Source organism: Symphalangus syndactylus, chromosome 10 (genome assembly GCF_028878055.3).
Source record: "Symphalangus syndactylus isolate Jambi chromosome 10, NHGRI_mSymSyn1-v2.1_pri, whole genome shotgun sequence".
Lineage (NCBI taxonomy): Eukaryota > Metazoa > Chordata > Mammalia > Primates > Hylobatidae > Symphalangus > Symphalangus syndactylus.
Window position 1 is genome coordinate 72,280,653 of NC_072432.2, and position 19,121 is coordinate 72,299,773.

Consider the following 19,121-nt stretch of genomic DNA (forward strand, 5'->3'; position numbering starts at 1 on the left):
TGGGATTATAGGTGTGGGCTGCCCTGTTCAGTGGGATAATCTGTTTAAACAAATGGAGCTGGAACAATTACCCATCTAAATGCAACTAAATGAACCTTGACCCATCCCTCCCAGTTTAAAAAAAATTCAAAATGTATCATAGATCTAAATGTGAAACATAAAATTACAACACTTCTAAAAGAAAACAGGAAAACAGTCTTTGTGATTTTAGGTTAGGCAGAGTTCTCAGGTATAACACCAAAGCACAATCTACAGAAGCAAAATTTAAAACTTCCGCTCTCCCAAAGACACTGTTAAAAGAATGAAAAGACAAATCACAGACTAAGAAAATACTTCCCAATCACACACACACACACACACACACACACACACAAAAGCTTGTATCAGTTCAGAGCTCTCAAAACAAGTGTGAAAGAAAAAACAACCTAATAAAAATATGGGCAAAAGATTTAAATACTTTCCCAAATAAAATGTATAATGGCAAATAACATAAAAAGATGCTCCACATTATTATTCAGTAGGGTTATATTTTAAGTGACAAGTTTAAAAATTAGACAATGTAAAAAGAACATCAAAGATGAGAGTAAGAGAAATTCAGGAACCAATAATTTAGATGACAGAGTAAAAAACTGAGGGAAGACATTGTAGACATTTTTAAATATTTGATGGGCATTTAAGTCATATTGTTTGAAAGCCAGAAATTGGATTAACATGTAGAAGTTGAAGGAATGCTTCAGACTCAATCAATATCAAGGAAGAATTCTCTAATATGAGAACTGTCCAGAAGAGAACTGTGCTGCTTCAAAAATCAAATTTAAGCCCTCTTACATTCACAATTTACAAACAAGCCGAAGGGGTCATATCCTAGAGATGTTGTTTCCTGTACTGAATGTGCAGGTGAGTTCTAAACAGATAAGATACTACAATTTTCTAAAGTTCCTTCAGATCCTGAGATTCTGTGGTTTTGGTTACTGTTATTATTTGGCATCACAAGATTCATAATCATGTTTTAAGAACTTGGACTTTTAAACTTGCTATCCTTTTAATTAATAAGACTATCCAGATATGCCCCAATGCAGGTAGCCAAATAAGGTTGCTTTCCCCCATAATCTGTAGAAAAAGAGACTTGTTTTGATAACTAAAATTCAAACAAGCTGGAGATATTTTCTCTCACCTGCTTACAGTTTGCCAGTGACCATATGTACCAGGAACTGTTGCATAAGATAGAGACTATTACATTCAGCCTGGCTTGTTCTGCCAGAAATTGGACTGCAGAGAGAGCCAGTTTCAGGGGTGTGTAAACTGTGCAGTTGCATAGGGTCTCATGCTCGGTTTGATGGTTTGCTGTAACTGTTTTTGAAATTCTTAATTTATGAACAAAGGGCTGGCAAATTCTCTAGCTGGTCCTAGCTACAATCTTTATCTGTAATTCCTCACCACCCACTCATTCCTTGTTATTTTGCAGTCTGACTTCTGCCTTCATAGTGGAATACAACTTCTCTCTCTCAAGTCATCTATTGGCTAATCACCAGTTCCCATCGTCTCTTCTTAATCTTCATTCATTTTATCCTGTATTACGCATCTAACGTTGTTGACAGACTGTCCCTTTAAATTCCATTTGGTTTCTATTAACTTGTATGATTATGGTTTTCTCCTACCTCTGAATTTGTTAGATAAAGCTGAGTAGAATGATAGAATGAAGTTAATAGTAATAATACATACCTCAGGGTTTTCCATTCCCTAGAATGCACCCATACTCTGTTCTAATACATATTGGTACTTTACTGTTTTCACAGACTGAGTGACAAAATGATTTCCAAATGGATACATTTAAAGACTGAACTGCAGTTCCTGCCTGGCTGGTACTATAAATCATATGCAGAGTTTTGGGAATTTTGTTTTGTTTTGTTTCCCTTAACATAGCAATGAAGTGAAAAACATACCAGTGTTTTCATCAGTTGAACATATAAATGGTCTTAAATTTCCTTGAGTCTCCTTCACAAAATAATCAATGACACTGAAAAGGTTTGGGAGTGTTACCTGTATTAATAGAGAGTGAGAGAAAACTCAGCATCACCTGGATAAATATAGAGTAAGAGAAGGCTCAATTGGAATCTAATGGAGATTACTGTCATTACTTCAATGGCTTACTGTATGACCATAGTTTTACCTATCCCTGTGTCTTATTTATCCTTTTTAATTGACCATGTGTCCATTCTCCGTTGAGGAATTACCACCTTTCCCATTGAATACAATCTGGTAGACAATAGCTAGGTACCTTGCTCTCCCTCAATTAAAGCATAAGAATGTAAGCCAAGTGTGGTGGCTCACACCTGTAATCCCAGCACTTTGGGAAGTCCAGGTGGGAAGATCACTTGAGACCAGGAGTTTCAGACCAGCCTGAGCAACATAGCGAGATCCTGTCTCTACGGAAATTGAAAAAATTAGCTAGGTGTGGTAGCTCACACCTGTAGCACCAGCTGCTCAGGAGGCTAAGGCAGGAGGATTCCTTGAGTCCAGGAGTTCGAGGCTGCATGAGTTATGATAGAGCCACTGCACTCCAGCCTGGGTGACAGGGTAAGACCCTGTCCCTTAAAAAATGGGGGGAGCAAAAAATGTGACTCAAGTTAGGCCAGAAAATGCTTTCTTTCTGAAATTTGCACTTGAGTAGAAGAACAAAGAAGGATCCAGTTTCCTAATCAGATGGTTCTTAGCACAAGTAACTGCTTCCTAGTCCCTGAAGGTTTGCTACCCTTCCAGTCATTCTATGTTCTTATAATAAATTTATTTTTTCTTAAGTTAGCTGTAGTTGGTTTCTTCCACTTTAAAGCAAATAACCTTTAAAACCAGAGAATTTAAGCATTTTAGTATTTTATTGTAACAGGATAGGAGTCTAGGAGTAGATAAAATGTGTCTCTACCCCTAAACTAATATTTTTATACAAATGAAATCAGAATAAATATGCCAGAATATACCAGATAACCTTGAAGAGGAAAAGAATTCCTGAGCCAGGCGCAGTGGCACACACCTGTAGTTCCCGCTACTCGGGAGGCTGAAGTGGGAGGATTGCTTGAGCCCAGGAGTTTCAGGCTGGCACTATGATTGTGCCTGTGAACAGCCACTGTGCTCAAGCCTGGGTAACGTAGCAAGACCCCTGTCTCTAAAAAAAAAAATCACAAAAATACAACCTTATTGAGGGATTGAGGTGTATGGTTGGGGAGGGTGAAAAATGAAAGAATAATCCAGGCTGTTAGTTTTCCTTACACTGTAGACTGTATGAGCTAAAGACAGAAGTGAGCCCCAGTTTACCCAGTGACAAAGATGACACATTATTCTTCCTTGTCCATTGCTTGCAGTCACTTAGTTATTTGGATTATCCTTTAGCAATCTAGTTCTCTGCCTTCTTTATTGAATTTTATTTTAAAAGTCTAGTCAGGAATGGATCTGATAACTGAGAGGCTTTGGGAGGTACTTACGGCAAAGATGTAAGTGTGCTCTATGAATCAGCAGCTACCTTGCTCTCTAAGAATTATGACCAAAATATAAGAAATTCAACCACACTGTTCCTTTTTCTATTTGATCAACACAGTGGGCCTGGAGCAGCAGAGGAACTAGGTAAATATAAATATCTTCAAGACCCACCAGTTCTATTTAAGTGATATCCAGAGACAACTTTCCTGACTCAATCTTCCCACTACTGCAGCCTAAAATCACAGAGCTATATTCTCTTTTTCAGCATCCTGGAATGTAGGCCACATCACCACATTCTCATTGGTTCAGAACACTGTAAACACCAATTATCTCACCTGTATAAAAGGCATAACAATATCTACCTCAGGGTAATGATAACAATTACATTGGATGACGTATGTCAAGTGCTTAGCTATATCATTAACCCCATGGTAAGTCAGCTAGGGTGGGAGAACAGTTCAAGACAAAGAAGAAATGCTTTCTTCACTACTATGTTGCTATTAAGAGAGGATTTCTGAACTTCAGCAAGACAGGTATTAGAGGATTAGGCATTTACAGATTTCTTCCCATTAGAAATAAACATATTTGAAGATTTATAATTGGAGAATGTTTAACAAAATATATTTCTCTGAATTTTTTCCACTTTTCTTTCTCTGCAAACCTTGCGAGATTTGCAGAGAAAGAAAAGTGGAAAGAATTTTTAGAAGCAAATTATCTTTTACTCTGCCTCACCACCTGTTCCTGAATCTCACTTTTCACCTTGTATATCTGCCACATTCAGGGCTCCTTAACTTGGCTGCTTTTTGCCAGCACTAGGAGGCTAGAAGGAATCGGGAGGAAGTTCATCAACAACAAAAATAGCTACTTACAGGTTTTTCCAGTTCAATAGTGTAGTTTTGTCCTACGCTCATCACTTTGTAGTGCTTGATTCTTGGAATGCTACAATGAAACAAATGGTTAAGTCTCCATTTTATTATACAATTGGGTAAATGCAAACTAAAGTAAATATAAAATATCACCTGTATAATCAACCTATGTTGTCATGGCTATAGTTTGGCAAGAAAAAGAAAATCCTTCGTGGTTTTTTATTTTAATTTTCTGTTTACCTGGTTTGCAGAGTGTCTTTTTGTGGGGGCTACTCACTAGGAATATAGATAATCTGGGTCATTGAGTGGGTGAATTAGAAAGAATAAACAGGGAAAAAAGGAATCAAGAATTAAAAATCTTTCAGGCAGAAATAATTTTTTAATGTCAGTAACCTAGAAAGTAAACAATATAATAAAATTCTATGTAGGTATATAAAATCAAATATATATTCTCCATATTGAGAGAAGTAGAAAGAATTATTAAAAGTACATTGCTTTCTACTCTACATTATCACCAATCCAACCAGAAACCCCTCAATAGCTGTTATTCATGTTAGCTCATATACCACCCTGGATATCCACTAACTTTGGGGCTGACTTGGAGATATGGAAAATACTGGGTCTTAGGCACTATATGAACATACAGATGATAACGTAAGTACATTATATGAATCTATTGTCTTCCTCTTCTGTGGTCACATAGCACTCAAAATTATTACCCCTCAAATACAGGGTATTTTATTGATTATGAAATGCTTATGAACAAGAGGCATATCCGATTCATCACTGTATTCTAGCATGAGGCACAGAATAAATATTTATAAAGTTGAGTTTTTAAAATATTAGAAGCTGGATGAGTGGGATGGCTCATGCCTGTAATCCCAGAACTTTTGAGAGGCCAAGGTGGGAGGATCGCTTGAGTCCAGGAGTTAGAGACCAGACTGGGCAACATAGTGAGACCCCATCTCTAAAAAAAAAAAAATCAAAAAATTAGCCAGGCATGGTGGCATGCCTATGTGGTCCCAGCTACTCAGGTGTTAGGTGGGCGAATCACTTGCGTCCAGGAGGTTGAGGCTGCAGTGAGCTATGATTGTGCCACTGCATTCTAGCCTGGGCAACAGAATGAGACCCTGTCTCAAAAAAAAAAAAAAAAAAAAAAAATTAGGATCCCCCATCTCATAATGTTATCTGCTAGAACTAAGCAAATTTATACGGAGATCAGAAGTCACTATCCTTGTCAGTTAGTTTTGAACCAAAGTATGTTTGTCTTGAATTCCCTTGATTTGTATGGCAAGCATGTTAGGATGAAAACTTTTTCTAGTATTGACAAGTTAACAGCATTTATTACGTTGTCATTTGCTTGAATGACACATGAATTAAGCATTTGTCCTAGGTACAGAAGCTGTCTAAAACAGAAGTGTTCAGCAGGTTAAGCTAGGCACAGGGTCTTTCTACCTTCTTTTTTTTTAAATCGCTTCTCCTTCTGTTTTCAGTTAGGACTGAAACTGAAGTCTTCTATTCAGGGGACTCTTCTCATCCACCATTATATCCAAATCACCTCTCAATGGGATATCACAATGGAAACAGCTCATAAATTCCAGTAACCTACTTTCGAAACATGGGATAAAACCCAACCAACCCTTTCCCTTCCTAAAAGAAAACACTCCTTAGTGCTGAAACTTCAGGAATCAGTTGCAAGTTGGTGAAGGAAGCATTTTTGGACACAGAAGGTCATACAGTACCCTTTCAGGGTGGTTATATCTGGCTTTATCTTTATCACATCATAATAAGATCTTCGTAATCAGACAGTTACTTTTGAAAACTCTACAATTTCAATTAGAATTCCTGTATTCCTATTAAATAAGAGATTGCTGTTCATTGGAAGACTGATAGAAAACTTGGTTCAAATTCTGATTGTCATGTGGGTTCTCTGAACCTCCATTTTCTTCATCTATAAAATGGAGATGGTGCCTTGCCTCACGGGGCTGCTGTGAGTTAATGTTTGCAAAGCCCTTAGTACAGTGTCTGGCACATTTAAGCACTCCGTAAATTATAACCATTTTTACTACTTAAATGTATTGTTTTAATGTAGTAGTTTCTGTGAGTCTCATCCTCTTCATTTGTAAAACATGGAAAATACTGTCTGTCTCAAAGTTTTTATTGTGCCTGAAGGAAATGTTTGCCAGTACTCAACATGGCACCCACAATGGTAACCTATAAGGAGAATGATTGTTGTTATTAAAAGCCATCATATTGGCCGGGTGCGGTGGTTCACGCCTGTAATCCCAGCACTTTGGGAGGCCGAGGCGGGCGGATCACGAGGTCAGGAGATCGAGACCATCCTGGCTAACACGGTGAAACCCTGTCTGTACGAAAAATACAAAAAAATTAGCCGGGCGTGGTGGCAGGCGCCTGTAGTCCCAGCTACTCGGGAGGCTGAGGCAGGAGACTGGCGTGAACCCGGGAGGCAGAGCTGGCAGTGAGTCGAGATCGCACCACTGCACTCCAGCCTGGAAGACAGAGCGAGGCCCCATCCCAAAAAACAACAACAACAACAACAACAACAAAAGCCATCATATCATCATCATCATCTATGGCAAAGCTGTGGAAGGAAAGGTGGCAAAGGTCAACAAGGTATCTTGGAACTTTTGACTAATAGAATGAAATTCTGGAACAGAAAGAGGTGGGAAAAAAATTCCATTGAAGTTGCTTAGGTTTTGACTCTCTTTATAGACATTTTGCTTTCCTTTCATATTCTGTTTTGTTCTGCTTTTCCAAAGAAATAAAAAGAGATGAAAAAAACAAGATTGATAGAATTTGCTATATTAAGATTTCCTGATGCTGACCTCAAAACAGAAGTAGCAAGTCTTTTTTTTTTTTTTTTTAAGAAAAGGTGTCCCCGGCCGGGTGTGGTGGCTCATGCCTGTAATCCCAGCTTGGGAGGCCGAGGTGGGCGGATCATCTGAGGTCAGGAGTTCGAGACCAGCCTGACCAACATGGAGAAACCCTGTCTCTACTAAAACTACAAAAAAAATTAGCCAGGCGTGGTGGCACATGCCTGTAATCCCAGCTACTCAGGAGGCTGAGGCAGGAGAATTGCTTGAACCTGGGAGGTGGAGGTTGCGGTGAGCTGAGATCGTGCCATTGAACTCCAGCCTGGGCAACAAGAGCAAAACTCCGTCTTAACAAAAAAACAAGAAAAGGTGTCCCCTCCCCTTAAATGTGGTTATAAATACTTGTTCTTAGCTTCTGACCTCCATTTTTGCAAAGAAATAAATTTTGGGTAAATATTTCCTACTGCTTCCTTAGCTAATGGCTTTCCAAAGTTTCCATACTGCTAGCTTGGTACCTAGTCATAACGTTTTCAAGAAAACCAAACCAAGCCATGAAGTTCTGTTGTAAGAACAGCTTTATGTCTTATGAATTCACGCACCACTGGGCTGGGTAAAGGTGGATGATAGTCTACATTGAGACAAGAGTCATCTGGCAATTTGGCATTGAATGGCTTTTGTTTATTCCTGAGAACAAGTCTTCCCTCCCACAGCTGCTCTGTGAACAGATGGAGATAATTGTATTTTCATATACTGCTTTGTAAACCAACTTGTACTTTTCAGCTAATGTTTTACCAGACATCTAACTTGCATGACTGAACATTTCTCCCATAACCTATAAGAGAATGAATTGGTTTTGTGGGTAATACAACTGCTTCCTAATAGCTGAGGTTTCTACCAAATTCTTTACATTAAGTTGTACAGCATAACAAGTGAAAATTCTAATACTCTGTACAACTGTTATCCTTTAAGTGACCTGTTACGTAGAAGATATTAAATTCAGGTACTCTGAAACACCTGTTTTGAGGCATTAGAGAATACATTTAACAAACTTTGACATCATAGATGGATTTGGCATGTAAGGAAAATTTGTGCAGTACAGTTGAATTTTTCTTATCCACTTCCAGATATAAACTATTTCTCAAAGCCTAAATAAGTGCATACTGACTGTAGTGTTAGAATGCCTTAGTTTAACCAATATACTTCTTGCTTTCCAAATACGAACTTTTGGAATGATTAGTTTTATAAAATGTTGTAAGTTTTGATGACCATCAGCTAACAAAAGCATGAATTTCTATATGAATTCAAACTGAAAGGGAACTTATTAAATTTAGAATTATGCAACTTTGATATGAACTCCTTTTCCATACTCTTATGAGCTTAATATATAACTTAAATAAAATACAATTGTGAGTAAAAACTGTGACACTAAATACAGAAATTCATTGTTTAGTCACACACCACGTCTGCAGCAGAAAACAGTTATTTCTCATAGTTAATTGTATAGAAAATGTAATGAAAGAATTGGACTAATCTAGACCACCTTAAAAGGGATCAGGCTGCTATTGTGCAAGAAATAGGCAGTTTTTTTGTTTGTTTGTTTTGTTTTTGAGACGGAGTCTTGCTTTCTTGCCCATCCTGGAGTGCAGTGGTGCAATATCAGCTCACTGCAACCTCCACCTCCCAGGTTCAAGCGATTCTCCTGCCTCAGCCTCCTGAGTAGCTGAGATTACAGGTGCGTGCCACCACACCCAGCTAATTTCTGTAGTTTTAGTAGAGATGGGGTTTCACCATGTTGGTCAGGCTGGTCTCAGACTCCTGACCTCATGATCCACCTGCCTCGGCCTCCCAAAGTGCTGGGATTACAGGCGTGAGCCACCGTACCTGGCCAAAATATGCAGTCTTTACGGAGCTATCAGATCTTGAGATTTTGTTCATTTCATGCAGAATAGTAAGACGGGGGTCACGTGTAAATGGATCAACCACTCAATCTGACCAAGAAAGGAATGACATTAAGGAAAAAAAAATCACTCTCTTTGGTGATCTAATTTTACTTTTAAGCAGTTAGATTATGTTTCTATTAAAAATCTACTCTCTCTTAATTTTTAATTCAGTGTTACATCCTCTCATTTTTAAAAGTGGAAGTAAACGGTTAAGGATATGCTGTAGTTTATGTCATAAACAATTTCCTAAATCCTGAAGAAGGACAAACTTCTTGACCAGAATATAGTAAAGAGAAAAATCCACTTTTCTCCTACAATTATTCTAAGTTCACTGATGTTTAATGGCAGTCATAACAATAAGAAAAATGATTTCTTTTGAATTTGTATCAAGATAGTCAAATAATACATCAAATTAGGTTGTAACTGAAAAACCTATTATTTTCTACTGTATTTCAATAGAGTTGAAAATCCATTAACTTCAATTGTTAGTTTAAAATAAACAAGAAATAATGAAACCACAAGTTTAAGTTGACAGACATTCATTGTAGAAATATACACACAGAGATATATACACACACACATTTCCTTACACAAAGAACCATAACCTGATTTACCATCTAACATTCTTGCCATCTGTTCAGTGCCCATGACTAGTGTATAAGACAAGGATCTGTTTACTGGCAAGTGAATAAGGCTAATTGGGCTGTGGCACACACTAGCAATGTAGCCATAATGCCATGTTTTAAATTTGTCTCTGGAAGTTGTTTCTTTTTAACTGCCTTTATTCACCATACATATCTTCGTATTTAGAATTATAGATATTTATGGGGTGGATTAGTAGATAGATTCATTGATAGATATGTTATAGTATAAAATTTAATAAAATAATATTATCCCCATAAGGAATAGCAAATTCAAACATCAAAGTTCTGTTTATGCATATATATTAAAGAAAGTCATTTACTGAATATTTTCATGTAGGACAAAACCTCGATATTTAAATTATATTATCAGTTGTGGAAGTATTAACTAAGCCAGAGTCTCCAATGAAGGGCAAGTCCTCATAGACTTTGAAAGCTGGAGTCTATTAAAAGATCTAACTACCCTAACTACACAGAAAAATAACGTTTGCATTTAAGTGTTACTGACTTTATCAAAGTTAGACCATTTTACCAGAAAGAAATTAGTAACCTTGAAAAAGAGGCTCCTAAGTGGCCCTTTTTTATAAATAAGTCAGATTATGACAACAGTTCAGTGGCCTTTCATGTCATTCAAAGTAAAACCCTTGTCCCTACAATGATCTGTAGGGCTCTGAGTGATGTGTCCCTACCCCGACTCTGGAATCTCCTCTCCTACCACTTTTCCCTTTGCTCTTTTCATTGCAGTCACAGCAGCCTTTTTCCTTTCTTGAACAAGTCAAGCATTCTTCTGTTTCAAAGCATAGGCACTTGCTGCCTGGAGCACTTTTGCCCCAGATATTGGGTTTATTTTCTCACTTCCTTCAGCTCTCTGCTTAAATCAGTTAATAAAGTAGGTCTTCCTTGACCACTCTATATTAAAACAATAGCAACCATAAAAATGTGCTCCCTTTATCACCTCTGAGGGTTCCCATCTCTCTCATCCTGCTTTATTTTACTCTGTAGACCTTATTGCCACATGTCTCCCTACAAGAACGTAAACTCATTGAAGATTGAAGCCAGGGATGTTTTTCTTTTTATATTTTTATTGCTAGGCAACTCAAACCAAAACAGAGATGTTTGTTTTTTTCACTGCTGTATTCTCAGTGCCTAGAGTATTGCTTGGCATATAGCAGCTGCTCAATAAATCTTTACTGAATTGATTGAACAATGCAACTATATCCAGGACCAAAATAATGTGTTACTCTTTCTTCTTCCCTGCTGCAAATGTTAGCATTGGCTTAGTCTTTAGCATTGCTTTTATGACATTCCCTCCCTATTCTTGTGTTCATTTTTTTTTTTGAGACCGAGTCTCACTCTGTCGCCCAGGCTGGAGTGCAGTGGTGTGATCTCAGCTCACTGCAACCTCCGCCTCCTGGGTTCAAGCAGTTCTCCTGCCTCAGCCTCCTGAGTAGCTGGGACTACAGGCACGTGCCACCACACCCGGCTAATTTTTTGTATTTTTAGTAGAGATGGGGTTTCATCGTGTTAGCCAGGATAGTCTTGATATCCTGACCTTGTGATCCATCTGCCTCAGCCTCCCAAAGTGCTGAGATTACAGGCATGAGCCACCGCACCTGGCCACTTGTGTTCATATTTTTAGCCCCAACGAAACACATAGCAGGTGCTGACCTGGACTTGTATTAAGTGATACCATGCTTCTAAAAATTCCATACAGTTTTAAAACATTAAACATACTCTATCTCCTGCCGGATAGTGATGGAGTAGTTTCTACTGTCACTACCAGGCCTCAGGATCATATTTCCCAAAGAAGGGTTCTTCTGGAGCATCTCAGTTGCCTCTTTCCGGGACACTGTATAAAAACATCTACAGAGGTGAGATAAAAAAAACAGAATATTTTTTTAACTGATGAAGATCATTACTTGAAAAAAATACTACCAAAATCACTTTGAGAGCTGCAGTTGCTAACTTTTCTTAAAACTTCCTGTTTGATTATTCCAATTGTGTAATTACAATGATCTATTATTACAAGCCTGTGCCACTCTGCATATGCTAATGTTAAGGTCTTCCTTCCTTAATTCTTCCAAAGCCTTTTTATACAAAGAGAACCTGAAAAGTTATCTACTGATCAGTATATAATCATCATTACCAACAAGAATTAACAATGTATCCCCAGTCTCAGTTGATAGGTAGGTTCTTGGATAAATATTTATTGGGGGTCTCCTTTCAGGGATACAAAACATCTGTAAATGCTTCTCTTGTATGGTCTATGTTTTTTTTTTTTTTTTTTGAGACGGAGTCTCGCTCTGTCGCCCAGGCTGGAGTGCAGTGGCGCAATCTCGGCTCACTGCAAGCTCCGCCTCCCGGGTTCACGCCATTCTCCTGCCTCAGCCTCTCCGAGGAGCTGGGACTACAGGCGCCCACCACCACGCCCGGCTAATTTTTTGTATTTTTAGTAGAGACGGGGTTTCACCGTGGTCTCGATCTCCTGACCTTGTGATCCGCCCGCCTCGGCCTCCCAAGGTGCTGGGATTACAAGCGTGAGCCACCGCGCCCGGCCTGGTCTATGTTTTAAACAACTGATATTTAAATATGTTTGCACTCATTTCTTTTGGTGTAATATGTCTTTCTATGGTGTTGTTATTTTTATGTGCAAAATAAAAAATAAAGCACCTCTCATTTTTATAATATACAGATTCTCCTTGAATTATGATGGGATTATATCCCGATAAACCCACTGTAAGTTGAAAATATAAGTTGAAAATGCATTTAATACGAATAACCTACTAACATCATAGCTTAGCCTAGCCTACCTTAAAAATGCTTAGAACACTTACATTAGCCTATTGATGAGCAAAATCATCTAACACAAAGCTTATTTATAATAAAATGTTGAATGTCTCATGCAATTTATTGAATACTGTACTGAAAGTGAAAAACAGAATGGTTGTATGGGTACTGGAAAAGTAGAGTTTATACTGAATGCATATTGCATTTGCATCATCTTAAAGTCAAAAAGTCATTTAACCATTGTTCAATTTATACAGACCACCTGTACATCGTAGTCAAGAAAATATATAGTCATAGAAAAAAAACTCATAGAAAAAATCTGGTAGAAGGCTGGGCATGGTGGCTCACACCTGTAATCCCAGGACTTTGGTAGGCCAAGGCAGGCGGATCACTTGAGCTCAAGAGTTCAAGACCAGCCTGGGCAACATGGCAAAACCCTGTCTCTACAAAAATACAAAATTAGCTGGGCGCAGTGGCAGTGGTCAAGGCATGGGAATCATTTGAGACCCAGAGGTGGAGACTGCAGTGAGCTGAGATCGTGCTGCTGCACTCCAGCCTGGGTAACAGAGTGAGACACTGTCTCAAAAAAAAAAAAACAAAAAAAAAAACACTAAAATGTTAATAGCAAATATCTCTGAGTGGTGGAACAAGGAATGATTTTAATCTTTTATATATAATAAACATATATTACTTGTTTTATTGAGAAAAAAGAAAAATTAGCAGTCCGTGTGACTTTTAACTTATCAGTCCATCAGTTGCTGGTGGTTTCAGGTAAAAATGATGGTTGGCAGGTTTCAGTGATTGTAGTACAGATAGAGTATGCAACAGAACCTGATGTCAAACAGGGTACCAGGACAAGTTTTATTGACAACAACACCAAGATTCCAGGAGGAAAGAGCTCAGAATCTTTTCAATAATATAAAAAATAAATGTAGGATGTTGGTGAATTTAGCATTTTCTGCACTTCTTTATTTTTCCAACACCTTAAACATTTTACACAAGGACTTTGTCAAAGTACAAGCTTGATGACTACTCACTAATTGGTCAGTTGAATAGAACATTCTAGGTATTGAAAATTTATTGGTATAATTTTCTGATAGAAAATCAGTCAATCATAGAGTTTGCATAGTGAAAAAATATCTTTTCCTGCCTTCTTCATGGGAGTTTTTATTTAGGTGTGAGCTCTGGAAAGAGTATCTATTTGTTCTAAAGATGTGGGTGGAAGGGGATTTCCTGTGTGGTAAGATGGTTGGTTCAAATCTGCATTTTGTTGATCATGACATAGAAGAGGAAATATGGCATATACTCAGAGATATACAGTTTATCCCCAAGGCTGCTTATTGTCCCTGGCTTAACAAGAGCAAGTGGCTAACTCTCCTTTATAATCAGAAATTAGTTTTAACAATTGAGTGAATAAACTGCAGTTCACTGTGCACTTACGCTGGCATAGGGTTCAGTACATCCACATAATCTTCAGTTGGTTCCTTCTCTTTTTCCACAGATGTACTCTGCTCTGTCTCAATCCTCCTTTTCTTTTCTCTCTCTAGGACTTCATGCAGTTTAATTACTTGCCCAGGTAGGAGTGACACATTTTGGGGAACTGACAGCTGAAACCAATTAAAAGAGTGGACGGGCAAGAAAACAGCTTAATAACTTACAACTTTAGTAAAGACGAGCCTGTTCTGGTCCTACAGGGCTACAGTTACCTGGCAGAGGTGAATGAGTAGGGAATAAGGGAATAAGAAACAGAAGATTTTAGTCTAGGGTGGGTGTCTCAGAACTGCCTCTACACCAACTGCAACCTGTACAGCGTGCCTACCCTTCTTCCAAGGAATCATCCTTTTGGTTTGGCCCCAAAGCAAAGAACACCCCGCCTTGCCCTAAAATCTAATTCGAGTAACAACAAACCTCGTATTTTTCATTCTGAGCTTACTAGTTCATCAATGCCAGGGAAGTTCCAGAACACCTTCCAGGTACCTCACTCTCTCATAAGTTATCTGAAATGATTTCCCCCAGCCGCATGGCCACATGGGATTCAGATGGAACCGTTGATTAGACGACTGAAGAGCAGCAGTCAGAGGTCTCCAGTTTGTGTCTGTGGTGTGTTTCAAACATTCATTCACATGTTAGAATTATGATACTTTCTACTTATTAGTTGGTTTTGTGGTGGTTGTTACCTTTCCTAGAGATGTGTTTCGAATTGACTCACCTATATTTGTCCTTCTGATTTATATTCATACCTGCAATTTTGACCTCATTATGACCAGCTCTGTGCTCCTAGAAGGTATAGTTTGAATGGTAGGATATTTTTTGTACATGACACCAGCAAGTCTGTATTTGGAGGCAGCCCTGTGTGATTATCACCTTTATCTTCAGAGAAGCATGCATGCTTTCCAGGAGGTATACAAGAAAGTCCATTAGAGTATGGGAAGAAAACATTATAACTTCACTTTCCATTAAGTTACTATTTCACTAATTTCTATTATTATATATGTTTTAAAATGTGTACAAGTACATAGAAAATTTACATAAACATTTACTAATACAGATACACAATAAAAAAGGCTTAGAGATATTTTAGATAACTAAGATAATAACCAGTAAAACAATTTCCATATATACCAGAAAAAAATAAAATTTGGAGGAAAATACCTAATGAAACACATATCTTTATTAATTGACTATTATAGCTCAAGCATTGTTCATGTTTTATTGCAACTCCTCACAGAAATGCTACAAAGTATTGTTATATGGGAGGGTGCAGTGGCTCATGCCTGTAATCCAAGCACTTTGGGAGGCCAAGGCAGGTGGATCACTTGAGGTCAAGAGTTCAAGATCAGCCTTGCTAACATTATGAAACCCATCTCTACTAAAAATACAAAAATTTTGGGTGGCATGTGCCTGTAATCCCAGGTACTTGGGAGGCTGAGGGAGGACGATTGCTTGAACCTGGGAGGCAGAGGTTGCAGTGAGCTGGGATCAAGCCACTGCACTCCAGCCTGGGTGACAGAGCAAGACTCCATCTCAAAAAAAAAAAAAAAAAAAAAAAAATGGTATTGTTATCCCCAATTTACAAATGGTGATATAGTTTGGATATGTGCTTCCACCAAAGCTCATGTTAAATTAGCCCCAGTGTTGGAGGTGGGGCCTGGTGGGAGGTGTTTGGGTCATGGGGATGAATCTCTCAAGGCTTGGTGCTTTTGTGTTAGTGGGTGAATTCTGGTGAGATCTAGTCATTTGAAAGTGTGTGGTACCTCTTCCCCACTCTTTTCTCTTTCCTACTCGCACCATGTGACATGTCTGTCCCCCCTTCACCTTCTGCCATGACTAAAAGCTCCCTGAGGCCCTTCCCAGAAGCTGAGCAGTTGCTGGCACCATGCTTCCTGTACAGCTTGCAGAACCAGGAGCCAATTAAACCTCCTTTTTTTTTTTTTTTTTTTTTTTTGAGACGGAGTCTTTCTCTGTCCCCCAGGCTGGAGTGCAGTGGCGCGATCTCGGCTCACCGCAACCTCCACCTCCTGGGTTCACGCCATTCTCCTGCCTCAGCCTCCCGAGTAGCTGGGAATACAGGCGCCCGCCACCATGCCCGGCTAATTTTTTGTGTTTTTAGTAGAGACGGGGTTTCACCGTGTTAGCCAGGATGGTCTCGATCTCCTGACCTCGTGATCCGCCCGCCTCGGCCTCCCAAAGTGCTGGGATTACAGGCTTGAGCCACTGCGCCCGGCTTAAACCTCCTTTCTTTACCAATTACCCAGTCTTAGGTATTTCTTTATAGCAATGCAAGAATGGCCTAATACAAATAGAAAAAAAATCAAGCTCAGAAAGATTAAATAACTAGTCCAGAGTCACATAGCTAGTAAGTTATGGAACCAGGGCCCAAACTGGGGTTTATTTGATTCAAAAGCAATGTCTCAGCTCTTTCAACTACATACAGTCTGAGCTTCTCTCACTTCTCTACTAAAGTTATCCTAATAACAACATACTGTAAATGTTCATATACCATGACCTGGAATCGTAACACAAAACAACATTTACAGAGTACAAAATTTGACGCAACCTGTCTTCTCTTAAAAATTCACATAGGCTGGGTGTGGTGGCTCACACCTGTAATCCCAGCACTTTGGGAGGCCGAGGTGGGAGGATCACTTGAGGTCAGGAGTTTGAGACCAGCATGGCCATCATGGTGAAAACCCATCTCTACTAAAAATATTTTCAAAAAAACTTAGCCGGGCATGATGGTAGGTGCCTTTAATCCCAGCTACTTGGGAGGCTAAGGCAGGAGAATTGCTTGAACTCAGGAGGTGGAGGTTGCAGTGAGCCAAGATTGCACCACTGCACTCCAGCCTGGGTGATAGAGTGAGACTCCATCTCAAAAAAAAAAAATTCATATAAATTTTATTTTCTATTCTGTTACTTATTTATGTGTGTGTTTTAATATAAAAATAATGCTTTTTATTTTTACTCCAGGAAAGAAACTAAAAACAAAATGTTTGGCCAAAACTTTATACATCCTTAGTGTACCAGGAAGATGCAACAAGTTTTTGCCAGTGTTTTTAGTGTACTCCTTGACACTTAGTCACGTACCTTTGGGATAGTGACACCCGGTATTGAAAGCACCATACCGGTAACTCAGTGATATTTCCCACAACAGAGGGAAAGAGTGCAATTCCCCAGGATTTCTTCTCTCCCTCTCAGAAGGGAGAGGGAGAGAAGACCTTAAAGATGTTCTTCACATCTTTAACTGGTCCACTTTTCTAGCCTCACATAACTTCCCTACACAATCGTTGAAACTCTAACTTTTACTTGTTACTGGCTGAAATGAAGAACCTGCATCCATCAATTTGGTAAAGTGCAGTGCTTATTTCAGACGACTGCAATGGCTTACTTAGAAACTAGCTTTGGATAGAATCTGTGTTTAACTGACTCTAATAAACACAGTTTTTATATCCTTTTAAATTACTGGAGAACATGGTGCTCTTTGGGAGGCTGGTTATCAAAGAACTTCATGTTTCCAAGGCAATTGCTGCAGTGGCTTTATTTAAAATAATGGACATTATCTTACTGCAAGAGTTAACTCTAAGCAGTAGATCTTACTATTTGTCTCTGATAAAACGCCACAGATTTGAACAGGTAAGCATCCTGTTGTTTTAAGATTCACTGAAGAAATGTTTAAAGGTGAGTTTTCATTTTTATGGTCTCTCTCTGTTACATTGTCTATGTTATTTATAAAATTCATCTTGGCTAGTATTCTACAAATATGTATTAAATAAATAAAAAGGAAATCGGATGCCGGGCGCAGTGGCTCACACCTGTAATCCCAGCACTTTGGGAGGCCGAGGCGGGCAGATCACTTGAGGCCAGGAGTTCCAAACCAGCCTGGCCAACATGATGAAACCTTGTCTCTACTAAACATACAGAAATTAGCTGGGCATGATGGTGCATGCCTGTAATCCCAGCTACTTGAGAGGCCGAAGCAGGAGAATCACTTGAACTCTGGAGGTGGAGGTTGCAGACAGCCAAATTACGCCACTGCACTCCAGCCTGGGTGACATAGTGAGACCCCATCTCAAAAAAAAAAAAAAGAAAGAAAAGAAATTGGAAAGTATTTTCAAACATGCTGTATTAGCTACAAATATCAGAATATACAAAGGACCACTGAGTCAAATGGATAAGACCAAAAAGTAGATCTCCTTTGCCACCTGTTACTCCCTAGCGAATTGCCTTGTTTACTTTCTTCATAACAATTATCACAATGTGAAATGATGATCTGTTTACTTGTTTACTTTCTCCCTCTTCACCACCTGATGAAAATATAACGTTCAAAGTAAGTGCAAGAGTTTAGGTCTATCTTTTTCAATTGCTATATCTTCAGCCACTTTCACTCTGCGTGGATCATAGGGTGTTCAGCAGATATTTGTTGGAAAAAAAATCAATCAAAAGCAGTGAGCTTCCTACCTCTGTTACTGTAAGAATGAAGCCTCTCCATTCTTCCCCACTTTCTGTGTTCTCTGTCTAAAGTTGAAGACAAAAACAGATAAAGCCAAAGAAGGAAATACATGAGTGATTGAGCATAAGATAAATAATTATGACTGAGCCTAAAATAAATAATTCATTTTCTTTTTTTGGCTTAGAACTACTAATGTGTATTTTTTATGAAATATTTCAATACTATTTTCTTTCGTCAGAAGACATATAGCTGTAATCTGTTTGCTTACTTAAAACAAATGAACATGTACGAATTTACTCAAAAAAATTAAATGTTAGAAAACTTACTTTTGCAGTGTGTCAATTCACAGTTACTCTCTCCATTAGCAGTTAAAATAGACTGGCTTTAAATTCAGGACAACCAAATTTGGTAGTAGAAACATCCAATTCTTAGCTGTAAATACTATTACTATGTTATTACTAATAATATCAATACCAGGTCAGGGTTGGTAGCTCTTTGGGAGGCTGAGGTGGGACCATCACTTGAGCCCAGGGGTTTGAGACAGCCTGGGCAACATGGTGAAACCCTCTCTCTACAAAAAATACAAAAAATTAGCCTGGTGTGGTGGTGTCAGCTACCTGAGAGGCTAAGGTGAG

General features: G+C 38.7%; 2 protein-coding genes across 8 annotated transcripts in view; one reads left to right on the top strand and one right to left on the bottom strand.

The window, feature by feature from the left end:
• Window positions 1-6,314, top strand: part of UBA6 (ubiquitin like modifier activating enzyme 6) — a 109,001-nt gene extending 102,687 nt beyond the window's left edge. The window contains exon 34 of the mRNA XM_063611205.1: window positions 5,831-6,314. Within this exon, the coding sequence (XP_063467275.1) occupies window positions 5,831-5,941 (111 nt within the window). The 3' untranslated portion in view covers window positions 5,942-6,314. The remainder of the gene's footprint in view (window positions 1-5,830) is intronic.
• STAP1 (signal transducing adaptor family member 1) overlaps window positions 1-19,121 on the bottom strand; it is a 60,688-nt gene that overhangs the window by 11,993 nt on the left and 29,574 nt on the right. For 4 of the 7 annotated variants that reach the window (XM_055297459.2, XM_063611209.1, XM_055297457.2 and 1 more), the window contains 5 exons: window positions 18,495-18,551; window positions 13,980-14,146; window positions 11,487-11,615; window positions 4,341-4,410; window positions 1,944-2,040 (listed from right to left, as the gene is read on the bottom strand). In XM_055297459.2, the coding sequence (XP_055153434.1) occupies window positions 1,944-2,040; window positions 4,341-4,410; window positions 11,487-11,615; window positions 13,980-14,146; window positions 18,495-18,551 (520 nt within the window). Of the gene's footprint in view, window positions 1-1,943; window positions 3,161-4,340; window positions 4,411-11,486; window positions 11,616-13,979; window positions 14,147-18,494; window positions 18,552-19,121 lie in introns of those variants that run through there. The other 3 variants (XR_010114079.1, XM_063611210.1, XM_063611211.1) reach the window with 2 other exon arrangements.